This window comes from Macaca thibetana, chromosome 5, assembly GCF_024542745.1.
Source record: "Macaca thibetana thibetana isolate TM-01 chromosome 5, ASM2454274v1, whole genome shotgun sequence".
Taxonomy (NCBI): Eukaryota; Metazoa; Chordata; class Mammalia; order Primates; family Cercopithecidae; genus Macaca; species Macaca thibetana.
The window spans coordinates 36,414,597-36,438,175 of record NC_065582.1 but is presented as its reverse complement, the minus strand read 5'-3'; the positions used below and the strand labels follow the sequence as shown (position 1 = coordinate 36,438,175).

At 38.8% G+C, this 23,579-nt stretch overlaps 1 protein-coding gene across 2 annotated transcripts in view; it reads left to right on the top strand.

Annotated features, from left to right (window-relative positions):
* MND1 (meiotic nuclear divisions 1) overlaps positions 1 to 23,579 on the top strand; it is a 73,820-nt gene that overhangs the window by 31,881 nt on the left and 18,360 nt on the right. For both annotated transcript variants that reach the window (XM_050789920.1, XM_050789921.1), the window contains exon 5: positions 21,070 to 21,144. In XM_050789920.1, coding sequence (XP_050645877.1) covers positions 21,070 to 21,144 — 75 coding nt within the window. The remainder of the gene's footprint in view (positions 1 to 21,069; positions 21,145 to 23,579) is intronic.

The following is a 23,579-nucleotide window of genomic DNA, read 5'->3' as shown; positions in this document are numbered from 1 at the left end:
TTATTCAACAAATAATTATTGAGCCTCAAGTACTTACCTTCTTACTAGGCAATCATTTCTTCCTAAATCTAGGCATAATGGGGGCTGGTTCAGCATTTCTTGGCTGACTTCAGAGAAATTCTTTGCATTTGAGGGAAAAGGTCAAATATACAGTTTTTATTTCTTTACTTCTAGATTTCACATAATTTCTACTTAGAAAGTGGGGGAGCTTGGCAAATCTTAATAGAAGTAAGCAGGGAATTCTTGCTAGTACAGTGAATCTAACTTTTAAAAAATTGAGCTTAATGTCAATGTTTATTAATTCTGAATGAGATAATTGGCATCCAGTGTATTTCATGACACCTCCCTCTTTCCGCACTCTCACGTACCAGAGATCAAAGCTTAATCTGACACACCTGCTCATAAGTTGAAGTCACATCAGAGGCTAACACATAGGTAGATCCTGTACCTCCTGTTCTAAGCAGTCCAGAAATAAATGAAGAGCAAGGTTTTGATACATCATTTGTAAAAGGTTGATAGCCCTTGGCATTTGCTATAGATAACTATTTTTTTAACTCAAATAAAATGACCTCAATGCCATTTCACAGACCTAAACCTACTTTAATCTTTCACTGGATATTGAGAAGTGATGAGAGTATCACACTGTGTCCCTCAGCCATGGTTCTGAAGATCATTTATCATTTTAGAGAAGCAGTATGGCTTCATGGAAAGAGAAGTAGTTAGAAAGCAGACATGGATGGAAATCACAGCTTCACTTCTTGACCGGCTGTACAATCTTAGAAAAATATCTTAAGGCTTTTAAAGCCTTGGTTTCCTAGTTCGTAAAAGAAAGCTTACACCTACTTCAAGGGGGGTGTAATGAGGATTAAGTGGTATGTGTAAGATGCCTGGTACTTAAGGCACTCAGTATATGGCGGCCACAGATCAGCTAAATCAGTATTCACTCAGGAATAAATACCATAAACTTGTTCATTCAGTTAGAACAAATATTTGAGGGTCTACTGTGTGTAAAATATTTTACCAGATACTGAAGGTAGTTCATAAAAGTAGAAGTCAGGGTCCAGACTTTAACCTGTGCTGAAGGTGAGATATATACACTTGAAAGAGTAAAATGAGTGAAAAGTAATACATGCCAAACTGCCTAAATGAACATTAGAGATGAAAAATGCTTCAAGAGATGGTGGGATTCACATAAAGATAGAAGCCACTCAGTTCATGTTGGATTGAACTAGGTTCCAAACTTAAGGTTGCAGTAAAGATCAGCTTATTCTACATATTGCCAAATTATAACGTTAACTTCCCTTGAGTTTCTTGTTAATTACTTCCAGATGGGGGTTGGGGGAGACTCTAATTTTTTTTTTTTTCCATCATTCTTTTCTACCAGTGATTCCAATTATGTGCAGGAATTTTCTTGTCCCTTGAGAACAGACATTCTTATAATAGATCTGAAAAATCAGGAAACTTATTTTTTTCTCTTGCCTTTAGGTTGTATGTGTTGATCATTATTAAAGACAGTCTGTAAGCCTCATGGTTATAATTAACGTTTCTCTTTAACATCTTCTAAGATAGCAAACAAACCAGCAACTGCTCATGGGTTGTGTTAACTTTGGCAGTTATTTTCTGTGTGGCTGCTCTGTGCATGTGCTGTGCTAAGTTTTTTGGGCAATATAAAAATAATAGAATATGAGGTTCACGTCCAGAGAATTTACACTTCACTTGGTAAGGCCAGATAAATTCCTGATACGGTTAATTAACTTATTGGAAAAAGTTATTTAACTATGTAATGTTTAATGTATACTCAGTGCCAAATACTGCCTTTGCTATGGGTCCTACTAATTGTTATACAAGTTTAGAGGATAGCAGATTTTTATACATTTATATAGCTATGGGAAACTTCTTAGAAATGATTAATTTGAGCTGAAAGTTGGGTAGGTTTAGATGGATGGAGGAAATTCCCAAGGGAAAACAGAAGGAATATTTATTGAGCACTTAGGTACAGTTTTAAGAGCTTTTGCGTGTTTTATATCCTTTGATTCTTACACTTGCATGAAGTGCGGGAAGTAGGTATTGCTACTAACTCTATTTTATGTAAAAGAAAATGGAGGCACTAAGAGATTGAATAACTTGCCCGAGGTGACAGTATTAGTAAATGATGAAGCAAGATTCAAATCCAGGCATTCTGACTCCATAATCCTTGTTTGTAACCACAGATAAACAAAGCTTTAAAGCAGATTACATTTAGTGGATAGTTGGTGACCAGCTTGGAAAGGATATGCAATCTTTTGTTATATAGTAATGGGAAATAAGGTTGGAAATCAAATGGAGGCCATAATATGGGGTGTTTTAGTGGTTGGTTGAATTTTGTTGTGTACACATACACCAAGCAGAGGAAGCTGGAAGTTTTCCTGTCAGAATGTTTTTATATTCTTTTGCTTACCTAATTGCTTAAAACAATTAGATTATATGTAGCTTAGAAAATAGCTGTTATATTCTGATATTAAGCAAACAATTTTCCTTCTCTGGGTATATGATTGAATTTTGCTGAAAATAATTTGAAGTGTAGTAATTTATTTCTGCAAAGCTGAAATAAATCTTTGTATTGGCTTGGAAAAATAATTGTTAAACTAACCTCTCTAGCTGTGACACAGATGCATTTCTGAAGACTTTTCACATAAATTAATAATTTTAATGGGAAAGAAAAGCTGTATGTGGAAGTGATGAAAGTGGTAGTGCATGTTCTAATCTGCTAGTTCTCCTGAGATATATGTACATTTTTTTAGTATTCGGATGATAGTGAAGCAGCTGTTTTGGCTCAACAGATAATAATTATAAAGATTAATTATGTTGTGGAAACTTCCAAGTGAAATGACATTTCTCTGTATGCTGAAGAATATATAGAAATTATTGAAAGTCAAGAGATGACTACTTCTTCTTGATAGCTATTTCTAGAATTTTACCTGGAACTTGTTCATTTTCCCCAGTGTGGTAATGATTTAGTCACTATGTGTGTGGATGTGTTTATTTGTGGGTGTGTGCACACACACGCTTGAAAGAGAGAAAGAGTGAGTGAATGTGTTTGTGGTCTTTTTGAATATTTTTTGTAAGGAAAAGCAAGGTAAAAATGTGTTACTATAGGTTCTTCCCATCATCTTCTGGTTCTCTTCTTTTCTTTGCCCCTCCCAAATAACTTGGCCTTAAGAATGAAAGAGCAATTCAACTTCAAGGGAATGACTTCTCCATTTTACTTTGGTTTGTGTTGGTGGACACAGCATGGGGTCCTGTGATGTGCACACAGCCAGGAAAGAGCAATGTTGTAACTGTTACGTCTAACCTGCTCTTCCCCTGGAGTCACCTGGCAATACAGGAGGTAACTGACAACTACTGACTTGAAATGCACATTTTTTTAGTCTTTTTCCAAAAAGAATAGAATTTCCAAAATTTATTTTTGTATTTGTACCCCTGTCCATCCCTTCTACACTTCCTGTTCTGACTTACACATTCCTTTTCTCTGGTGCTGTGGTACCCCGAACATAACTCTAATCTACTGGAATATGCTACAATTGTTGGCTTACTCAACCCCGTGTCTTAGTCAACTTGTATCAGTACGTAGCACCGTTTTTGGCATGTGGTAGATTCAAATATTTGACAAGTGAATGAAAATTAAAGGAAATAAAGGATATGAAATTAATCTTAACAAAAGCCTTATACTAATTTGGAGAATTTTATTAATATGGCAGCAAGTCTGTGTAGTGGTTTTTGACTGAGTTTTATTTAAAGGTAATTGGTCAGAATTATGAAAATCAAAATCTTTATTTTGTTTTCTTCCCCTCCTGACCTCTTCCTTAGTTCTTTATCCAAATTCTGGTTTACACCCCACTTATTGCCACTGGAAGTTAGTTTGGGGACATATTTTTTAGGGATTGGCTTATGATAAGAATTACATTTTGAAATCCATACTAAGCTGAATTTTAGTATTGTGTATTGGTTAGGGAAGACACTAACAAATATTTTTAGGATTTTTTTTTTTTTTTTACACCAATTTTTAGAAGTGAGTATATAGAATTCTTTATAGCTAAAACTGAGTGCATCAAGAGTAGGTCCACTATTGGGCTGTGTAGATAACTTGAAATGTTTTTGAATAAAAATAGCATCTCTGCTGAAGTTTATTCAGTTCTGTAAATGTTTAGTGAATGCTTGCTGTGGCTGGCATTGTGATTGATGAGAGGGACATAAGAATGAATTAGGCAGTTTCTGTTCTCTAGAACCTCTCACTCTAATGAAGAGATGCCCATGTCAACAAATCATTGCAATATGGTATGATATATGCAATGCTGAAGAATAATGATAGGACAAAAAGAGGGTGAAAGTCAGTTCTGCTTCCGAAAAGGCTTTATAATTAAGGAGACATGTAAGTTGGTGCTGGAAAGATCTGTGGGAGCTCATAAGGGAATTGAAGGGTGAAGGGCACTATAGCAGAGTGATTTAAGGGAGTAGACTCTAGACCTAGACTCTCTGGATTCAAATTTAACTTCGGCCATTTACATGCTGTGCCTGGCTTTTTCCTTTTTTTGGTTTATAACGGACCAATTATAGTTGTATGTGCCTTGTTCTTTTTACTTGGAAGTTTTTAAATCCCTTCTTCCTCAGCAGAGTATAGTACTTTTTTGTGCTGTGACTGTCTTTTATATATATCTTTTCTCAAGTGAAATCTTTATGTGCCTTGTTTCTATGGCAGACTTTCTTTGAAGGCAGGGTCTATATCTTAATCATTTTCCATCTCCCACATGGGATGCAGTCTCTGAGACACATTGAAACATAAAGAAACATGATAAATTTTGAGCGAATGCATAAATCAATACATCACAACCTAGTTTCTGTTCCAGCTATTGTGTACTGGGTCCAGTAGTCTTACTCCCAGACCCATACCTTTTCTTTGACTCCCAGTCTACACATACAGCAGAAAAGGTGATTTCCATTAAATAGTTATTATAGTAATCTTGATTTTTTTCCTAGAACTCAGCTTTATAAATACATATTGTATAGGAATAATTAAATGTGAATTTTAAACTATTTTTTTGCTACTACCTTACCAGAATTATATTTTGCTGGGACTGAGCTCCAAATTACACAAAATAATTCTGTGGAATGGATATATGATAAGTGTTACATAAAAGGGGGTTCTATAATCAAAGGAATTTGAGTAATCCTGGGTTGACAAGGATAAACTAGTTTGACTTTTCTAAAGCTTTAATATGCCAGCATGCATCATTCGACCCATTTTTATGAGGGATTGGTGACCCATGGAATACACTTTGGAGAAATGCTGCCTAAGTTTATGGGTTCATTTTAGCAAATAAGACTATTTACTGTCTTAGACTACCTCTTCTTCCCAGAGCTGACTTATCTTCTATGTTGATATCTGGAATAGTCTCACCAGTTGGCAAATCATATCCCAACATGTGCAAAGCGCTGTTGATAACAACTGGTCTTTTTTGACTCCTTTGCTAATTAAATATACCTGCATGGAGTCTCTGAAAGAGCCCAATCCATATTCCTTATCCTTAACTACTCCCTTATTATCAGGGACTTCAGTATGGTAGTCAGCTTTCTTAGTGTATGTATAAGTGTCTACAGATTAAACATCTGTTCTCTCCATCCATTTAGCATACTTTAGATTTGTATCTCTAACATGACATTAGCAAGTGAGAACTTTGAAACCACAAAAGCCACATATCCTATTTTAAAATATTATTATTTCCATTTTTTAAGTAAGTCTGAACTGGACAGAGACATTCTAAAAGGCCAGGAACAGTGGCTTACACCTGTAATACAGTGCTCTGGGAGGCCAAGATGAGGATGGTTTAAGGCCAGGAGTTTGAGACCAGCTTGATCGTGACAGCAAGCGCCATCTCTGCAAAAAAAAAAAAAAATTAGAAAAATTAGCCAGGCGTGGTGGCTTACCCCTGTAATCCCAGCACTTTGGGAGGCCGAGGTGGGCAGATCACGAGGTCAGGAGTTCGAAACCAACCTGACCAATGTGGTGAACCCGTCTACTAAAAATACAAAAATTAGCTGGGCGTGTGCCTGTAATTCCAACTACTCAGGAGACTGAGGCAGGAGAATCGCTTGAACCCGAGAGGCAGAGGTTGCAGTGAGCCAAGACCACACCACTGCACTTCAGCCTGGGCAACAGAACAAGACTCCATCTCAAAAACAAAACAAAACAAAACAAAAAAACCAGATGTCATGGCGCACACCTGTAGTCCCAGCTACTCAGGAGGCTGAGGCAGGAGGATGGCTGGAGCCCAAAAGATTGAGGCTGCAGTGAGCTATGATTGCTCCACATATTTCAGTCTGGGCAACAAAGCACAACCTTATCCCCCCACACCAAAAAAAAAAAAGGGTTATTCACTGTAGATGAAAAGATAAAGAAAATTAAACGATCTGTTATTCTCTTATTCAAAACTAATTACCATGGACATTTTTATATAATTTTTTTTCTTTTTTATGTGCATGAATCAGGATATTTTTAGCCACAAATAACAGAAAAGTGGATCGAAGTTGACTTAATTAATAGGAGTTGATTATCTTATGTAACAAATTTGGAGGTAGCTTCTTTCAGGATTGGTTAATCCCACCACACATTGATATCAGAAGTCTGGACTGGATTTATTTATTTATTTATTTATTTATTGACATTTTTTTGGATTTTCCTTTTTACCTGCAAGTAGTTACTGCAGCTACTACGTCCTACCATGACAACGTCAAAGCAGAAAGAAAGATGAACTGTCTTCTTGGACATCTCTCTTTATCCAGGAGAAATATCCCAGAATTTATGTCTTATTGGCCAGATCTGAATTACTTGCTCACATTGAAGGGATCTAAGTGAAAAAAATTCATGCTCTGGGAAGGGACCATCCTCTGAGCACATTAACACCTTAGTCTGAACAGAAGCTGTAGTTCTGCTAACAAAGAAGGGCTGGCTTTGGAGAGGCAACTAACAGGATCTGCCAGATTATATCTCTGTGCACTTAAAAGTCACTTTTACTAAACTGAATTCTCTTATTACTTCTTTATGGCCTGGATAATCCAGAATTAGATATATAATTGTTGAAATTAAGTGACTGAAAGATTGTGGGGGGAATAAGGTAAATAAACTAAGATTTTTTTTTATTGGTAAGTTATTTAAAATAATGCTGAAAAGTTAATATTACAACTCTAAAGCTTATATGAATTTGTGTGGTAGAACGTAAGACATCAGAGATTTTTTTTTTTTAAGACAGAGTCTCACTCTGTCGCCCAGGCTGGAGTGCAGTGGTGCGATTTCGGCTCACTGCAAGCTCCACCTCCTAGGTTCACACCATTCTCCTGCCTCAGCCTCCCAAGTAGCTGGGACTACAGGTGCCCAGCTAATTTTTTGTATTTTTAGTAGAGACAGGGTTTCACTGTGTTAGCCAGGATGGTCTCAAATCTCCTGACCTTGTGATCCGCCCGCCTCGGCCTCCCAAAGTGCTGGGATTACAGACGTGAGCCATCGCGCCCGGCCAGATATTTATTTTTATATTTATTGTCTGTCTTGCTTTTGCGGTTGGTAGCTTTGGTCTGGGCTTCCAAACCTTCCTCCAGCAATGATTCTCCTTTGCTGCTGAAGCTATTTGGTAGATGAACCTGAGAAGGCTGACCCTACCGCTACAGAATTCCCATTCTCAAACACTCCTCCGTGTTTCATATGAGATACAGGTTTGTGGCAGCCATTCTTCAAAAATATACTGCCCCGAAACCAAACAACTTGTAAAAGATTTATTCTACAAAAAACTGGGCCTGCAATTTTGATGCTGCTACCAGGTAGTGGCAGAGTGTCAAAGTTATATATATTTTTTCTTTCCTGGAATAGCCTTAATTTCAATTTGTTTGGGCTGTTTTGCGCCCCCAAAGCATATCAATATTTTACAAACTTTAAAATTTCAGTATTCATAACATCTCTGGCTGTTATATGCATATGTGTGTGTGTATGTGTGTGTGTGTATGAAAGAAACATATATATAAATTTTTTTTAAAGAGATGGAGTCTTGCTGTGTTGCCCAGACTGGAATGCAGTAGCTATGCATGGCCATGATCCCACTACTGATCAGCATGGGAGTTTTTATCTGTTCCATTTCCTACCAGGGCTGGATCCCCCCCTGCTTAGGCAATCCAGTGGTCCCCACTCCCAGTAGGTCACCATATTGGTGCCAAACTTAGTGTAGACACCTGATCAGCGTAGCACACAATAGCCTAGAACTCCTGGCCTCAAGTGCTCCTTAGCCTCCTAAGTGGCTGGGACTGCAGGTGCACACCACCGCACCAGACTGTATACTTAGAAGTTTCATAAAAATAACCTTGTTAGGAGGGTGCTTTTTTTTCATTTAAAGTATAGCTCTTACTTGACTCAAGGGCATGGTTTAAACATCCAGGCCTATATTTCATCACATTCAGATTTGGGTCCTTGTTCAGGTTCCTCAGTATTTATATTTACTTAACCAGAACTTTTGTGTACAGTAACTCTTTTTGAAAAAAGTAGCTTAACTTTAGATCCAAAACAAAGCAATCTCAGTTTTAAATTATATTAATTGTTATTTTTTAAAGCTATATGCATTCCCCTTTTAAATAACCTCTAACACTTTGGTTTACTATCAATCTTTGTTTGGTGGGTTGCTCACAACTCTTGAGCTAGTTTGCTATCAGAATGTGTTCACTTGCTTTCTTTGCTCTTCTTTAGCTATATAGCCCATGGAAGGGAAGTCATTAGTTTGCCCTTTTAATTTTTTGAAATCCAAGTCCTCTTGAACCATTCTACTGTAAGAGGCAGAAGTAGGAAAGTAAGAGCATTATTCTCTTAAAAAGATAAAAGCCTTTATGGCCAGGTACTCTAATCACTGAATATTTCTCAGACTTTGTAAATTTAATGGGAAGTTTATTTTAACCTGATCTAAATAGAAATTTAAATCTTTAAGTTAATTCTATCTAAGTAGAAATTGGAGTTTAAACTCTTAACTGGTTATTATCTTAGCAAATAATTTGTTTTATTTTAGATTGATGTCTTCTAATAAACAAAATTACTTAAAGGAACTGAATAACTTATTACATTAAAACATTTAAAATAGTAATTAAGCAATATTTTCATTAGAAATTTCAGTGGTGGACAATCTTAATTCTCATAAGTATTCAGAAATGCCAGGAGTAAAACTGAATCAGGTATGAGAAACTTTCGTTTTTTTTTTTTTTTTTGAGACAGAGTCTCACTCTGTCACCCAGACTGGAGCGCAGTGGTGCGATCTTGGCTCACTGCAAGCTCCGCCTCCCGGATTCACGCCATTCTCCTGCCTCAGCCTCCCAAGTAGCTGGGACTACAGACTTCCGCCACCATGCGTAGCTAATTTTTTGTATTTTTAGTAGAGATGGGGTTTCCCCATGTTGGCCAGGATGTTCTCGATCTCCTGACCTCGTGAGCTGCCCGCCTCTGCCTCCCAAAGTGCTGGGATTGCAGGCATGAGCCACCGCGCCCGGCCATGCAACTTTCAACCTAGACTACTTCAGTGGCGTGATGGAGACTACTGAATAGGCTAATCTGTTAGGCCCATTCTTTCCCAATGCTTTTGGAAAAAAAAATAGGAAAAAAGCAATTCCATATGTGAAAATAATTTTACTGATCTTTAGCATCTATGTAGATCTGTTGGGAGGTTCTTTCAGTTTTTATAATACATATAAGTAGGACCTTGGCCAGCAAGCCTGAAAATTTGTTGAGCATATGAGTATTTCCATGGACTGCATGTGACCCACACACAAAAGTGAGAGAACAAGAGCTCACCTCGTACTGTGTTAAATTCTGTCCCAGAGAAAGTCATTGAAAACTAACAGGGAGTCTGTGTACTATGAATCTCTGAAAACCCAGGCTGGAAGGAGACTGGTGGCAAACAGAGAAGCCCGATGGTGAGAGAAAGAATGTTGGGTAGCAGCCAGAAAAATAGAATGTGTTTTCTACATCATGTGGATTGCAGCTGGGGAGACCCAACAGGGACACCTACAAAGAACCCAGAAAGGATTTAGCTTAAAGGATTTAGCTTAAATATCTCCCAGGCCCAGAGAACCCTGAGGCATCTTAACAACAATACTTGTTAAGTGTATTTCCTGTCTCGTTTACCTCCTCTCTCTTTCTCTCTGTTTCTCCATGCCTTGGTTGGGATAGGGGACAGGAAGCTGCAATTGCAATCAGTGGCCTGAAAGAACTCTAGACTAAAAAAGAGACAAAGATTATGTGATTATGTGCCCTTGCTAGAAGACTGCTCTTGTGACTCCTGAAGCACTCCATCATGTCCTTATTACAGAGGTAGCACGAAGGAGAGAGGGAAGGGTAAAGGGCACATCCGCTTCCAACATCTGATCCCATTTTATTGGACAAAACTTAGTCATGGCTACACCTGATTTGAAGTAGGCAGGGAAATACAGAGTTTCTTGTTTTTTGTTTTTAGCTAGGCCTATTGTCTGAGATCCTGTTACTAAGAAAGAATGGATATTGGTAGACAATTAGTAGCCTCTTCAACTTAGCCCTCATCTCTGGATTTGTTGTGGGAGAACCCATTTCTCAGGTCTAAACAGTCTGTAAACATTCATAAGTTTATATGCAACTGCCTTCATGGCATCAGTTGGATTTTGCATGTCTTTGACTCTCAAAATATCTGAATGATTTCTGACTGGATTTTGCATAAGCCTTTGTCTGACTGTAGCCACAACTAAGTTCTTTGTCCTGACACTGTTAGGCTTCTATTGGATCTTTTATAGCTCTTAACTACTTTTTAATATTTTTAATCCTTCCTAGAAGTTAGAAATGGTTCATTTTAAAAATCTACCTGCTTTTTTTCCTTTCCATATTCCCATTTCCACTTTTTTTTTTTTTTTTTTTTTTTTTTAAAGAGCCAGGGCCTCACTCTGTTGCCCAGGATGGAGTGCAGTGGTATAATCATGGCTCACTGTAGCCTTGACTTCTGTGGCTCAAGTGATCCTCATTCCTCACCCTCTTGAGTAGTTAGGACTACAGGTGCATGCTGCCATGCCCAGCTAATTTTTATTTTTATTTTTTGGCAGAGATAGGGTCTTGCTTTCCTGGCCCGGCTGGTCTTGAACTCCTGACCTCAACCGATCTTCCTACCTTGGCCTCCCAAAGTGTTGGGATTACAGGTGTGAGCCACTGTGCACGGCCTATTTCTGCTTTTATTACTTTAGTCTTATTATATCTAGTTGAGGTACTAGTCACTTGTTAGGCTCTGACTCTGCTTGACAGTTCGTTTTTTTCACATTGTAATTGATTGTGGTCTTACCTTTAGCAGGTATTATTTTATGTGTGTCTCAGCATGTACTTATTAAGTGGCTTCACTTGTCCTTTATGTTTCTTACTTGATGGGATTTTCATACTCTTTCTATGTCCATTATTCAGGATTTCTGGACTACGTTTCTTATTTCCAGGTTCTTAATGTGTTCCTCAGGGTTGGATTGCTGGAAATTTAACCCTCTGGTTAAGTGGAACATTAATATGCTGTATTCTTGCTAGCTTCACAGAGTGTTTTCTTTTAATGACTACTGTCTTACAGCATATAATGAAAAATAACTTAATCCGAAAATATTCAACAAACATCCAGTACTCACTACCTGCAAAGCAATACCTTAAGGTGTTCATTACCCAGCTATATTAATTTTGTGAAAAGATCTGAGCCAATGATACTGTAACTGTATATGTAGTGGGTACTTTATAAATGCTTATTGAATGAAGAGCTTTCCTGGCATGCATTACTTTATTCCAGCCACTCTTATTCTTGGACACTTTGTTGTATTTCCCAAAGTAGAGGAATAGGATGTTTTAAATTTGATATCTCCCAAAATTTTTCACAGCCTTCATAGCTGGCCAGCACTATATGAAAGAGATTATTATTAAAGTTTTATCCATTGTAACAGTTAAAATATTTACTGTGTTAAAGGCAGAAAATTCAAGTTTACTTTGCTTAAAGGATAGGGGAGAGATTGATTTAACGACTTGTTTAACTTCAAAGTTTTCAAAAGTAAAGCATGGTCCAGGCACAGTGGCTCATGCCTGTAATGCCAACACTTCAGGAGGCCAATGCAGGAAGATTGTTTGACTCCAGGAGTTCAAGACCAGCCAGGGCAACGTGGTAAAACACTGACTCTACAAAAAAAAAACAACAAAAAACAAAAAACAAAAATTAGCCCAGTATGGTGGTGCACACTTGTTTTCCCAGCTGCTCAGGAGGCTGAGGTGGGAGGATTGCTTGAGCTCGGGAGGTCAGGGTTGCAGTGAGCCATGATCATGCCACTGTACTCTAACCTGGGTGACAGAGTAAGACCCTGTCTCAAAAAAGAAAGAAAAGAAAAGAAAACGGTAGAGCATGCTTCAGACATCATTTAAGACTCTGACTCAATTTCTCTGCATTTATCTTGGCTTTTCCTTTTGTGTGATGCTCATGTCCTCAGGTTGGCTTTCTTCATGATGACAAGATGGATGCCAGCAGTAATTTGGGCTGTTTGCCTCTTTGTAGCTGTGTAGTTTAGAATCCAGAGGGCAGGGAGAATTGTTTCCCACAACCACTGAACAAAAGACTTTGAACTGTAACGTAGACAGTGGACTTTGGATGATAATGATATCAATGTAGGTTCACTGATTGTAGCAAATGTACCATCTTGTGTGGGATTTTGATAGCAGAGGAGGCTGTACATATGCGGAATTAGGTCATATATGGGAAATCTCTATATCTTTCATTCAGTTGTACTTTGAACCTAAAACTGCTCTAAAAAATAAAAGTGTGTTTTTGGTTTTTGTTTTGTTTTGTTTTGTTTTTAATGAATGAGTCCAGGCTTGGTGGTTCACGTCTGTTATCCCAGGACTTTGGGAGACTGTGGCAGGAGGATCTCATGAGGCCAGGAGTTCGAGACCAGCCTGGGCAACATAGTGAGACCTCTTTACAAAAAAAAATTTTAATTAGCTGGGTACGATGGTGCACACGTGTAGTCCTACCTACTCAGGACGCTGGAGCAGGAGGATCACTTGAGCCCAGGAGTGTTGAGGCTACAATGAGCTATGATTGCACTAGTGTATTCCAGCCTGAGCAACAGTGGAGACTGTGGATCACGAGGTCAGGAGTTCGAGACCAACCTGACCAACATCGTGAAACCCCGTCTCTACTAAAAATACAAAAATTAGCCAGGTGTGGTGGCACGCCCCTGTAATCCCAGCTACTCAGGAGGCTGAGGCAGGAGAATCGCTTGAACCCGGGAGGCAGAAGTTGCAGTGAGCCAAGATCGCACTGCTGCACTCCAGCTTGGGTGACAGAGCGAGACTCCATGTCAACAACAACAACAACAACAAAGAAATCAAAGTAGACCTAACTATATATGCAGATATGGAAATTTCTCTGAAAATAGCGAGGCGTAAGACACTACATAACAGATAATCCCCTATATGCTTTTAAATGTTATCCATATTGATCTATATCTAGATGTAAAACAAAGAAATAAGACAAGAAGGATGCACACTGGACTTTACAGGGGTCACTGGGGAGGGGGTTGTGGGGATGGTGCAGAAGTGGAAAGGCAAATGAGGATTTTGCTTTGAGTCTTTTAAAACATGAATGTGCTCACATTTTAATATTTTAAGAATATATTCATATAACAGGAAAATAATTTTTTAAATACTAGTTATATATGTTCATTATATGGAAAACTTAAAAGTATGTTTCACAACACAGAGATAACCATTGCTTAGATTTAGTGCATTTTCTTGCAGTGGTTTTTGTTTGTTGTTTTTTTGGTCATAGATAGGCTCTCAATGTATTATAGTTTTCCTTCTAGCTTTTAAAAAAACTCAGTTGTATCCCACGGGAATTTTTCGTTGCCATTAAAAATTCTTTGAAAACACTTCCATCGGTAATTATGACATATTTATACCATGAAATATTAACATTTCTCTATTGTTGAGACAAGTGTATTACTCCCATCTTTATACATAAATATATCTTTACAGTGTTCATTGTTTCCTTATGATTAATTTTTAAATGGAATATTCCCTTTATTAGAAGATACAAATTTTAAATTTTAACGTAAACAAGGCCAGACTCAGTCACTCATACCTGTAATCCCAACACGTGGGAAGTCAAGGCAGGAAGATTGCTTGAGCTCAGAAATTGGAGACCAGCCTGGGCAACATAGTAAGACCCCATCTCTGCAAAAAATGAAAAATAAAAAAATTAGCTGGCATAGTGGTGCATGCCTGTAGTTGTAGCTACTCAGGAGGCTGAGGCAGGAAGATGGCTTGTGCCTTGGAGATCATGATCACACCACTGCACTCCAGCCTGGGTGACAGAACAAGACTGTCACAAAGCAAAACAAGGAAACAAAAACCCAAATAAATAAATAAATTATATGGCTTTTTTTTCTTTTTAAAGCAGAATGGAAATATAACCTTTTTTTCCCACAACATAGTGCATGAATTTTGATAAAGCAGTAGACTGATCTAGTTGCTTTTGCTCTTGTCTCTCTCTCATTCTCTATTCCTTGGCATTCTTTCCCATCTGTGAACGTCTCTGTATTCCTCCTTTAATGCTACGACATTTTTTTAATTTCTAAAAAAGAGTAAATCAGAATTCCAATGCAGCCAGCTTGAATCAGTCATTCTGTGTCTTATGAATAGTCAGTTCCTCCAGGCAATGAATTAGCCCTTTAGAAAACGTTGGTATTATTTTTCTCAATCCTGATTATCTGTATAGGTGACCTGGAATGCATTTAAGGGAAGCATTGTGTCAGTTCCTCAGATCTAAAGATGGAATCCTAGGCTGGGTGTGGTGGCTTGTAATTCCAGCACTTTGGGAGGACAAGGCAGGAGGATCACTTGAGCCCAGGAGTTTGAGACTAGCCAAGGAGTGAGACCTTGTCTCTACAAAAAAAAAATTAAAAATTAGGCATAGTGGTGCATGCCTATAGTCCCAGCTACTCAGGAGGCTCCGGTAGGAGGATTGCCTGAACCCTGCATTTCAAGGCTGTAGTGAGCCATGATCATGCCACTGCATTCCAGCCTGAGCAACAGAGTAAGACCCTGTCTCAAAAAATGAATAAATAAGGATGAAATCCTGTTTTTACTGATTATAAGTAGTTTTTATTGTTGCAGCTGCAGTTGTGTTCTGGGTTACTGAGTTTTTAAAAATTATTATTCGCTTTAGTGAAATTTGGAAGTGGATTTGTTAAAGTATGTAATTGTGGCACGAGATTTTTCTCAGCTGCTTTGCCAACTGGAAACCTCCACAGCCAGCAGCACCGCACTAGCCCCAATCTGGGCCTTGCTCAGCCCCAGGCCTGCTGCTGGAGGTACCCTGCCCACTCAGCCCACCTGTGTTACAGCTTGTACTCCATTTGGCAGTTCCCGAGCTCTTGTTCTGCTTCCAAGAAGAACAAGAATACCCTGACAATTGAAGGGTAAGAATGGACAGAGAAGAATTTCATTGAGCAACAGAACAGGTCTCATTGGAGAGGGATCTTAGGGGATGGTCCCCCCACCCCATAGTCCGATGGTTTCTCTCCCAGTGTGGCTGAGTCGGGGGCTTTTATAAAAAGGGCACAGAATAGGGGAGTGCATACTGATTGGTTTGTGAGTATGCAAAGAAAGACTAAAGGCACCACTGAAAGGTGAGCACAGCAATATAGAAAACCAATTATGAAACGGTAGGTATATGTAAAATAGGTGAAGGGTGGGGATCAGAGGAAAGCCACCAAATAGGAAGATGGGTTCTCAATCTAGTCTGTGGATTTAATTTGTAGTTTGGCTTTCAGGCTTTAAACTGTCTTTGGCTTGGAGGTGGGGTTTCACCAGGGACCCACCGCTATCTGCCTAGGCATTTGTCTGCCTCCTGCCATTATCAGTTGCATTATAGAATGTTGAAGACTTTGCTCTTTAAAGGAATATTATGATAAATACCTTTTTATTGTTTATTAATTTTTTTTTTGAGATGAAGTCTTGCTCTGTCACCCAGGCTGGAGTGCAGTGGTGCGATCTTGGCTCACTACAACCTCCGCCTTCTGGGTTCAAGCAGTTCTCCTGCCTCAGTCTCCTGAGTAGCTGGGATTACAGGTGTATGCCACCACAACCAGCTAATTTTTGTATTTTTAGTAGTTACGGGGTTTCACCATGTTGGTCAGGCTGGTCTCGAACACCTGACCTCAAGTGATCCACCTGCCTTGGCCTCTCAAAGTGCTAGGATTACTGGTGTGAGCCACTGCGCCCAACCCATGCCTTTTTAAAAATACAGGCTATCACCTCTCTATTTTTGTAAATGTGGACATTTGTATTTCTTTTAAAGACAAACATTAAGATGTTTTCTTGTTCGGGCTACAGCATTTAGCAGTAATTCATCTTTGCTTGTGAACGAGATAACATTTTTCTATAGATAAATATCCTGTGTGTTTTAGTTGAGTTTGTTACTATAAGAAAATAGATTCTTGTTTAGTTCACTAATTATCAGAAGTGTGGTGTCCCCAACTAGCAGCATCACCTGGGAACATGCTAGAAATGCACGTTATTGGACCCCACCGCAGATGTGCTATTGCAACCTGTGCCTTAAAAAGCCCTTTGGGTTCCACTATATGCTAAAGTTTGGTAACTACTCGTTCAGATAGTTGATATACAGTGACTAGAAATCTCAGCTTTTATCACATGAGGGCTGCATTTGGTTTATTTCCAAGGTATAGGTTCGGAACTATGGCAGTAGTGCAACTGTATAGATGAAAAGCTGATAGCATGGGCGGCCCCACAAGAGTTGCTTTCATTGTTTGTTTCCAGTGGTTGGGATTTTAAGAACTATGCAGTGAACCAAGAGTCCTTCACTACTGAGTTGAACCAAATTATTTCAGTACTTAGGATAATTAGCAGAAGCTTTTCCTTTAATAACATCATTTGGATTGTGCCTCCCTGTATTACCAAGATACTTAAAATGACAAGTTATGAATTCCATGCTTCACATTTGAAATATGTAAGATTATTTTTGTAATTAAGAAATTTCTGGCCGGGCGCGGTGGCTCAAGCCTGTAATCCCAGCACTTTGGGAGGCTGAGATGGATGAATCACGAGGTCAGGAGATCGAGACCATCCTGGTGAACACAGTGAAACCCCGTCTCTACTAAAAAATACAAAAAACTAGCCGGGCGAGATGGCGGGCGCCTGTAGTCCCAGCTACTGGGGAGGCTGAGGCAGGAGAATGGCGTAAACCCCGGAGGCGGAGCTTGCAGTGAGCTGAGATCCGGCCACTGCACTCCAGCCCGGGCGACAGAGCGAGACTCCGTCTCCAAAAAAAAAAAAGGAAATTTCTGAATGAGCTGTTTTTCAAATGCTTTTAAGTTGTAAGTAATTCCAAACAGATGTATAGTACCTGAAAGACTCTTAATTAATATAATTAAGGTATATATCCTGGCTGGGTGTGGTGGCTCACGCCTGTAATCCCAGCACTCTGGGAAGCCCAGGTACATGAACTGCTCGAGCCCAGGAGTGCAAGACCAGCCTGGGCGACATGGCAAAGTTCCATCTCTACAAAAAAAATAAAAAAATTAGCCGGGCATGGTAGCATGTGTCTGTGGTTCCAGCTACTTGGGAGGCTGACGTAGGAGGATTGCTTGAGCCCGGAAGGCAAAGGTTGCAGTGAGCCGAGATCCGGCCACTGCATTCCAGCCCCTTTCTCAAAAAAAAAAAAAAAAAAAAAAAAAAAAAGTGTATATTTACGTATGTGTGTATATATATAAAATGTCCTTAAAATGTCCTTTCATTATTGTCTTTTATATAATTAGTAACTGTTTGGATAGTGTCTGTCTGGTTATTTTAAAAACATTTTTAATGGAAAAATGTTATGCTAAAATATGTGTGTTTTTTTAATTGGAAAAAATTATTTACTCCTAAATTTAAATGTTATGTATATATTTTAATTATTTCAGGCAGGTCCTTCAGGGTGGAATATTAACTTCTATTTTATTTATTTTTTTTATTTTGAGATAGAGTCTCACCCTGTTGCCCAGGCTGGAGTGCAGTGGTATGATCTCAGCTTATTGCAACTTCCACCTCCCAGGTTCAAGCGATTCTTGTGCCTCAGCCTTTCAAGTAGCTGGGATTATAGGTGTGCGCCACCACTCCTGGCTAATTTTTGTATTTTTAGTAGAGACAGCGTTTCCCCATGTTGGTCAGACTAATATTAACTTTTAAAATATGACTTTATTTTATAAATAGGAGCTCTTTTTTAAAAGAACTAGATCTTCGGCCGAGTGTGGTGGCTCATGCCTGTAATCCCAGCACTTTGGGAGGCTGAGGTGGGTGGATTGCTTGAGGTCAGGAGTTCGAGACCAGCCTGGCCAACATGGTCAAACCCAATCTCTACTCTCTACTAAAAATACGAAAAATTAGTCGGATGTGGTGGTGGGTGCCTGTAATCCCAGCTACTCCGGAGGCTGAGGCAGGAGAATCGCTGGAACCTGGGAGGCAGAGGTTACAGTGAGCCAAGATAGTGCCATTGCACTCCAGCTTGAGCAAGAAGAGAGAAACTCCGTCTTAAAAATATATGTATACAGCAGATTTTTTTTTTTTAACTTAGGAAGATAATTACTTGCAAGGAGAGGTATAACTGGTTTGTAGTGGTGTCTGCCTGGCATTATCTATAGATCTTGTTCATGCTACGGATTAGAATCAGTGACTGGAGAGCTGTTAAAGGAAAGCTTACAACGGTCCCTTTATGCGTACTGAGACGTACTGAGACGTGAAAGATTTCCCAAAGCAAGGGTAAACTTACCAACTTTTTGAAGATAGTATTTCTGAATTTCAAGCAAAAAAAGGATATCTAAATTCTATCCACTCTCTACATATGACTAGATCATATTGTGAACAGTTAGTTTTGTGTGTGTGTGTGTGTGTGTGTGTGTTTTCGGGGTAGGGGAGCAGTTTATTTGTTTTTTGAGACAGAGTCTCGCTCTGTCACCCAGGCTGGAGTGCAGTGGTGGGATCTTGGCTCACTGCAAGCTCCACCTCCCGGGTTCATGCCATTCTCCCGCCTCAGCCTCCGGAGTAGCTGGGACTACAGGTGCCTGCCACCGTGCCCGGCTAATTTTGGTTTTGTATTTTTAGTAGAGACAAGGTTTCACCATCTTAGCCAGGATGGTCTCGATCTTCTGACCTCATGATCCGCCCGCCTCGGCCTCCCAAAGTGCTGGGATTACAGGTGTGAGCCACCATGCCCGGCCGTGAACAGTTAGTTTTTTATAATCAGCCAACAGAAATTAAATCCATCCAATTATTAATTATTTTCTAAATGTTTGTAATTCAAGAATGAGGGAGGAGTGAAATATTTTTTAAGAAGGTCCTTACCCAATCAAATGAATCTGTAATTTCTAACTAGTTTATAGCAAAAGATGTGGAGAATTTAGTATTCAGAATTTCCTGTGATTATTTGTTTACTTGTAGACCCAGGTGATATTAACAAAATTGAGACAAAAAGCCAACACTCTGAAATAAACCAGTCCTTTTTGATGTGTAGGCCTACCCACATGCTAATCAGCATTCAATATCTGTAGTCTCTTTATGCTGGTGTTATTTAATCCATTTCCACATACAACTTATCTACTTTCTAAGCTGAGTAAAAAGTTTAAACTGATGACTTTTAAGATATATAAAACAGGCTGAGCAACAGGGCACACACCTGTGATCTCAGCATGTTGGGAGGCTGAGGTCGGAAGATTGCTTGAGCCTGGAGGTTCAAGACCAGCCTGGGCAACATGGCAAAACTCCATCTCTAGAAAAATTTTTTAAAATAGCTGATTGTGGTGGTGCACACCTGCAGTCCCAGCTACTGGGAGGTGGAGGTTGGAGGATGGCTTGAGCCTGGGAGGCAAAGGTTGCAGGGAGTCATGATCATGACACTGCACTCCAGCCTAGGCACCAGAGTGAGACACTATCTCAAGAATAAAAAGAGAAAAAGATATAAAACATACCTAAACTTGGCAACAGGCTAGCAGATTTTTTTCTTGAGAACATGATATGTAACTATGCAATTCCTTGTGAAGTACTTTATGTAATAATAATAAGTGACAAATTTATTATTGACTTAGTGAAATAGGTCAGGTATTTTAAAAAGACTTTAGTCGGAAGTGAAATGAAATTTGCAGAGAGAATTTATAGAAAAGAGATTTTTTTGGATTTTCAAATTCAGTTTCTTTTTTGTTTCTTTTTTTTTTTTTTTTTTTTTTTTAGTAGCTGGGACTACAGGCTCATGCCATCATACTTGGCTAAATTTTTTTGTATTTGTTGAGATGGGGCTTTGCCGTGTTGCCCAGGCCGGTCTCCACCTCGTGGGGTCATGCGATCTGCCTGCCTTGGCCTCTCAAAGTGCTGGGATAACAGGCATGAGTCACCGTGCCTGGCCTTCAAGTTCAATTTCTAACTAAATAATAGACCTCAAGTTACTTGGAGTAGGAGTGGGGAACCTAATAAATAGAGACTATGTGGAAAAGATTAGAGGCATGATATTTGTTTCATGTATTGGCATGGAATAAAAAGAAAATGTTTTTTAAACTTTTTTTTTTTCCAGTGTACCCTAATGATTAATGGTCTTTGGTTTTCTTCAGATTGGAGAAATTAGTTCCCAGTATAGTGTTTGACTTTGTTTTCTTTTTTTGTTTTTTTTTTTTGAGACAGGGTCTTGCTCTGTCACTAGGCTGGAGTGCAGTGGCCCTATCTCGGCTCACTACAACCTCAGCCTCTCAAGTAGCTGGGACTACAGGCGTGCACCACCACGCCCAGCTCATTTTTGTATTTTTAGTAGAGACGGGGTTTCACCATGTTGACCAGGATGGTCTCCATCTCTTGACCTCGTGATCCACCCGCCTTGGTCTCCCAAAGTGCTGGGATTACGAGCCACTGCACCCGGCCAACTTTGTTTTCATAAACTACTACATGACTACATGGCAGTTTGTCTTAGCAAGCTATTTTATTTGTTTTTGATTCTCTAGTTGTCTGAGGGAAGCCAAAAGCATGCAAGCCTGCAGAAAAGCATTGAAAAAGCTAAAATTGGCCGATGTGAAACGGTAAGTTTGTGTCTATAGATTCTTTTAATAATGACAATTCTACATATTAGAGTAAGGACACAGAGCTTCCTGTGAGGAGGATGCATTTCTACCAGAAGAAAAGGAGATCATAGCCAAGGCTATGAACGTTTGACCCAGTAGGATTCACTAATTGTGAGTCTAGATTTTGTTATTATTATATATGGTAGCATAGCATAGAAACATAAACCCTAGAGCCAGACTGCCTGGGTTTGAAAGTCTCCTAAATTCTGTTTTCACTTTTCTCTGTTGCAAAATGGGGAATAATAAAATCTATTATACTTCATTGGGTTATTGTATGGATTAAACTAGTTAATATTTGCAAAGCACCTGGAAGAGGACCTGGTACATGGTAAGCCCTGTATAAATGTTTATGTAAATTTTTAAGAGTCTTTTAAAAAAAATTGTATAGAACAAACTGAAAACCATCAACATAGTATCTTTGTGGCCTTGTAATATTTAAAAATTTTTAAAATAAATATTGACCTTTTTTTTTAAAGTGCAATCTTTTTCTAAGTATTAGGTTAGAGATTTTAAAAAATCATTTTACTTTCTATTTTCATCATTATCTGAACTATAGACTTATGACTTTAAAAAATATTGAAGATCAACATGAACCACTAAGCATTTCATCTGGGCCTCTATTTGTATCACTTGATTGGGAAAGAAAGCAACTGGAAAACTTGTCACATAGTAGAAAGGGATATAGCAAAGCTTTACAGTGGCTTTATGCTTTCAAAGTTATTTCACATATATTGTTTTATGTGAATCATCAGCACAATCACAGATAGGAATTGGAGAATAGTCGTTTCTAAAGAATATTCAAGGAAAGGTAAGTTCTGGGCATAACCTGAAGCTGTTCTATTTCTTCCTCAGTTGACAATAGCAACTACCACTTTATTTGATCCTTTTGTTTGTTTTTTTAAACACTGGCAATAACTTGTAGAACCACCTTCAACTAATGGTGACATACACTTGCCCTGAAGTTGTCAGCCAGTCTACTGTTAATCCACTGAAACAAGTACATCTTGCAGGCAAAAACCCATCAGCAAACATAGTTGCCGCCTGCAGATATCAGAAGAGCTTAATGGTTCAGAAATGTTCCTAAGAAAGATGAAGTCTTGTGCTCATCCTGATCTTACCAGCCAGGCCTTTTCAGAACTACCTGGCGCCTATCTGCTAGATATTATTCTTGATGATGGTGGCGATCCTGCTGTTGGTAAAGAAGAAAAATAGCTAACATGTGTATTCTGCTTACTCTGAGCCAGGCAACTACTGTTCTAAATGCATTTTGTATATTTATTGAATCCTACCAGCAGTCTAGGGAGGTGGCTACCGTTACTGTCTCCATTTTGCTTTTTGAGGAACTGGAGGCACAAAGAGGTTAAATAATTTGGCAAAGATCTCAATGATAGTGACTGTCTAAGATTGTTTCAATGCGTGATACCTGGAGAACTATCACTGTATTCACAATGGATGTTCACCACTCTGCTTCTCCTGTCTTTTTTTCTCCTCTTGATTTTGTTTTGTTTTGTTTTGTTTTGTTTTTTGGTTTGTGTTTTAGAGATGGAGTATCTCTGTATTGCCCAGGCTGCCCTTGAACTCCTGGGCTCAAGTGATCCCCCTGCCTCAGCCTCCTGAGTATCCGGTACTACAGGCAGGCGCCACCACACTTGGTGACAGTGTTCCTTTTGAAGCATGTATAATTTGGGTATTGATGGCAAATAATGACTTATCTTCTTATATTCCAGTTATTTTTTTTAAAATCTCTCCTGAGCTGTGAAGTATGATATACACTAACCATGTGTGGCTATTTATATTTAAATAAAAATTAGCTACAGTTAAATTTAGTTTCTCAGTCACAGTAGCCACATTGCATATATTGAGTAGCCACATGTGGCTAGTGGGTCTTGCAGTGAAGAGTGCAGATCTAGAAAGTTTTCCTCACTGCTGAGAGTTCTGTTGGGGCGTGCTGCTTCTGAGCGTGCTGCTCTGTATACGCAGTCTCTTGTACAAATGCTAGCAAAGGAACTGTCTTCGCTTTGGAACCAAACGAAACAGCTAAAAGCAAAGTAGAAAAATACAAATAAAAAATACAAGGTAGTTGGGAACCTTACAAGTCGTGTTAAGCAGTTTGAACGTTACTTGATTTTGCCTCGGATTTATCCTATGATTCTGTACTATAATCTTTGCGAACATTTGGTTTTTGTTTGGGCTTTTCAGGTTTCAGAAATACAAAATGAATACGTATAGCACTATGACTTCCACCTGCTAGTGAGAAATATGGCTAGACATTTCAAATGGTTTTTATTGGATTATATTGTATTTTGAAGCTTTATTCTGGTTTACCTTTAAAGAATAGGTAGTGGGAGGCCTCAAGCTACAATTGTGTTATTTCTTTAAATGTATATAAAATA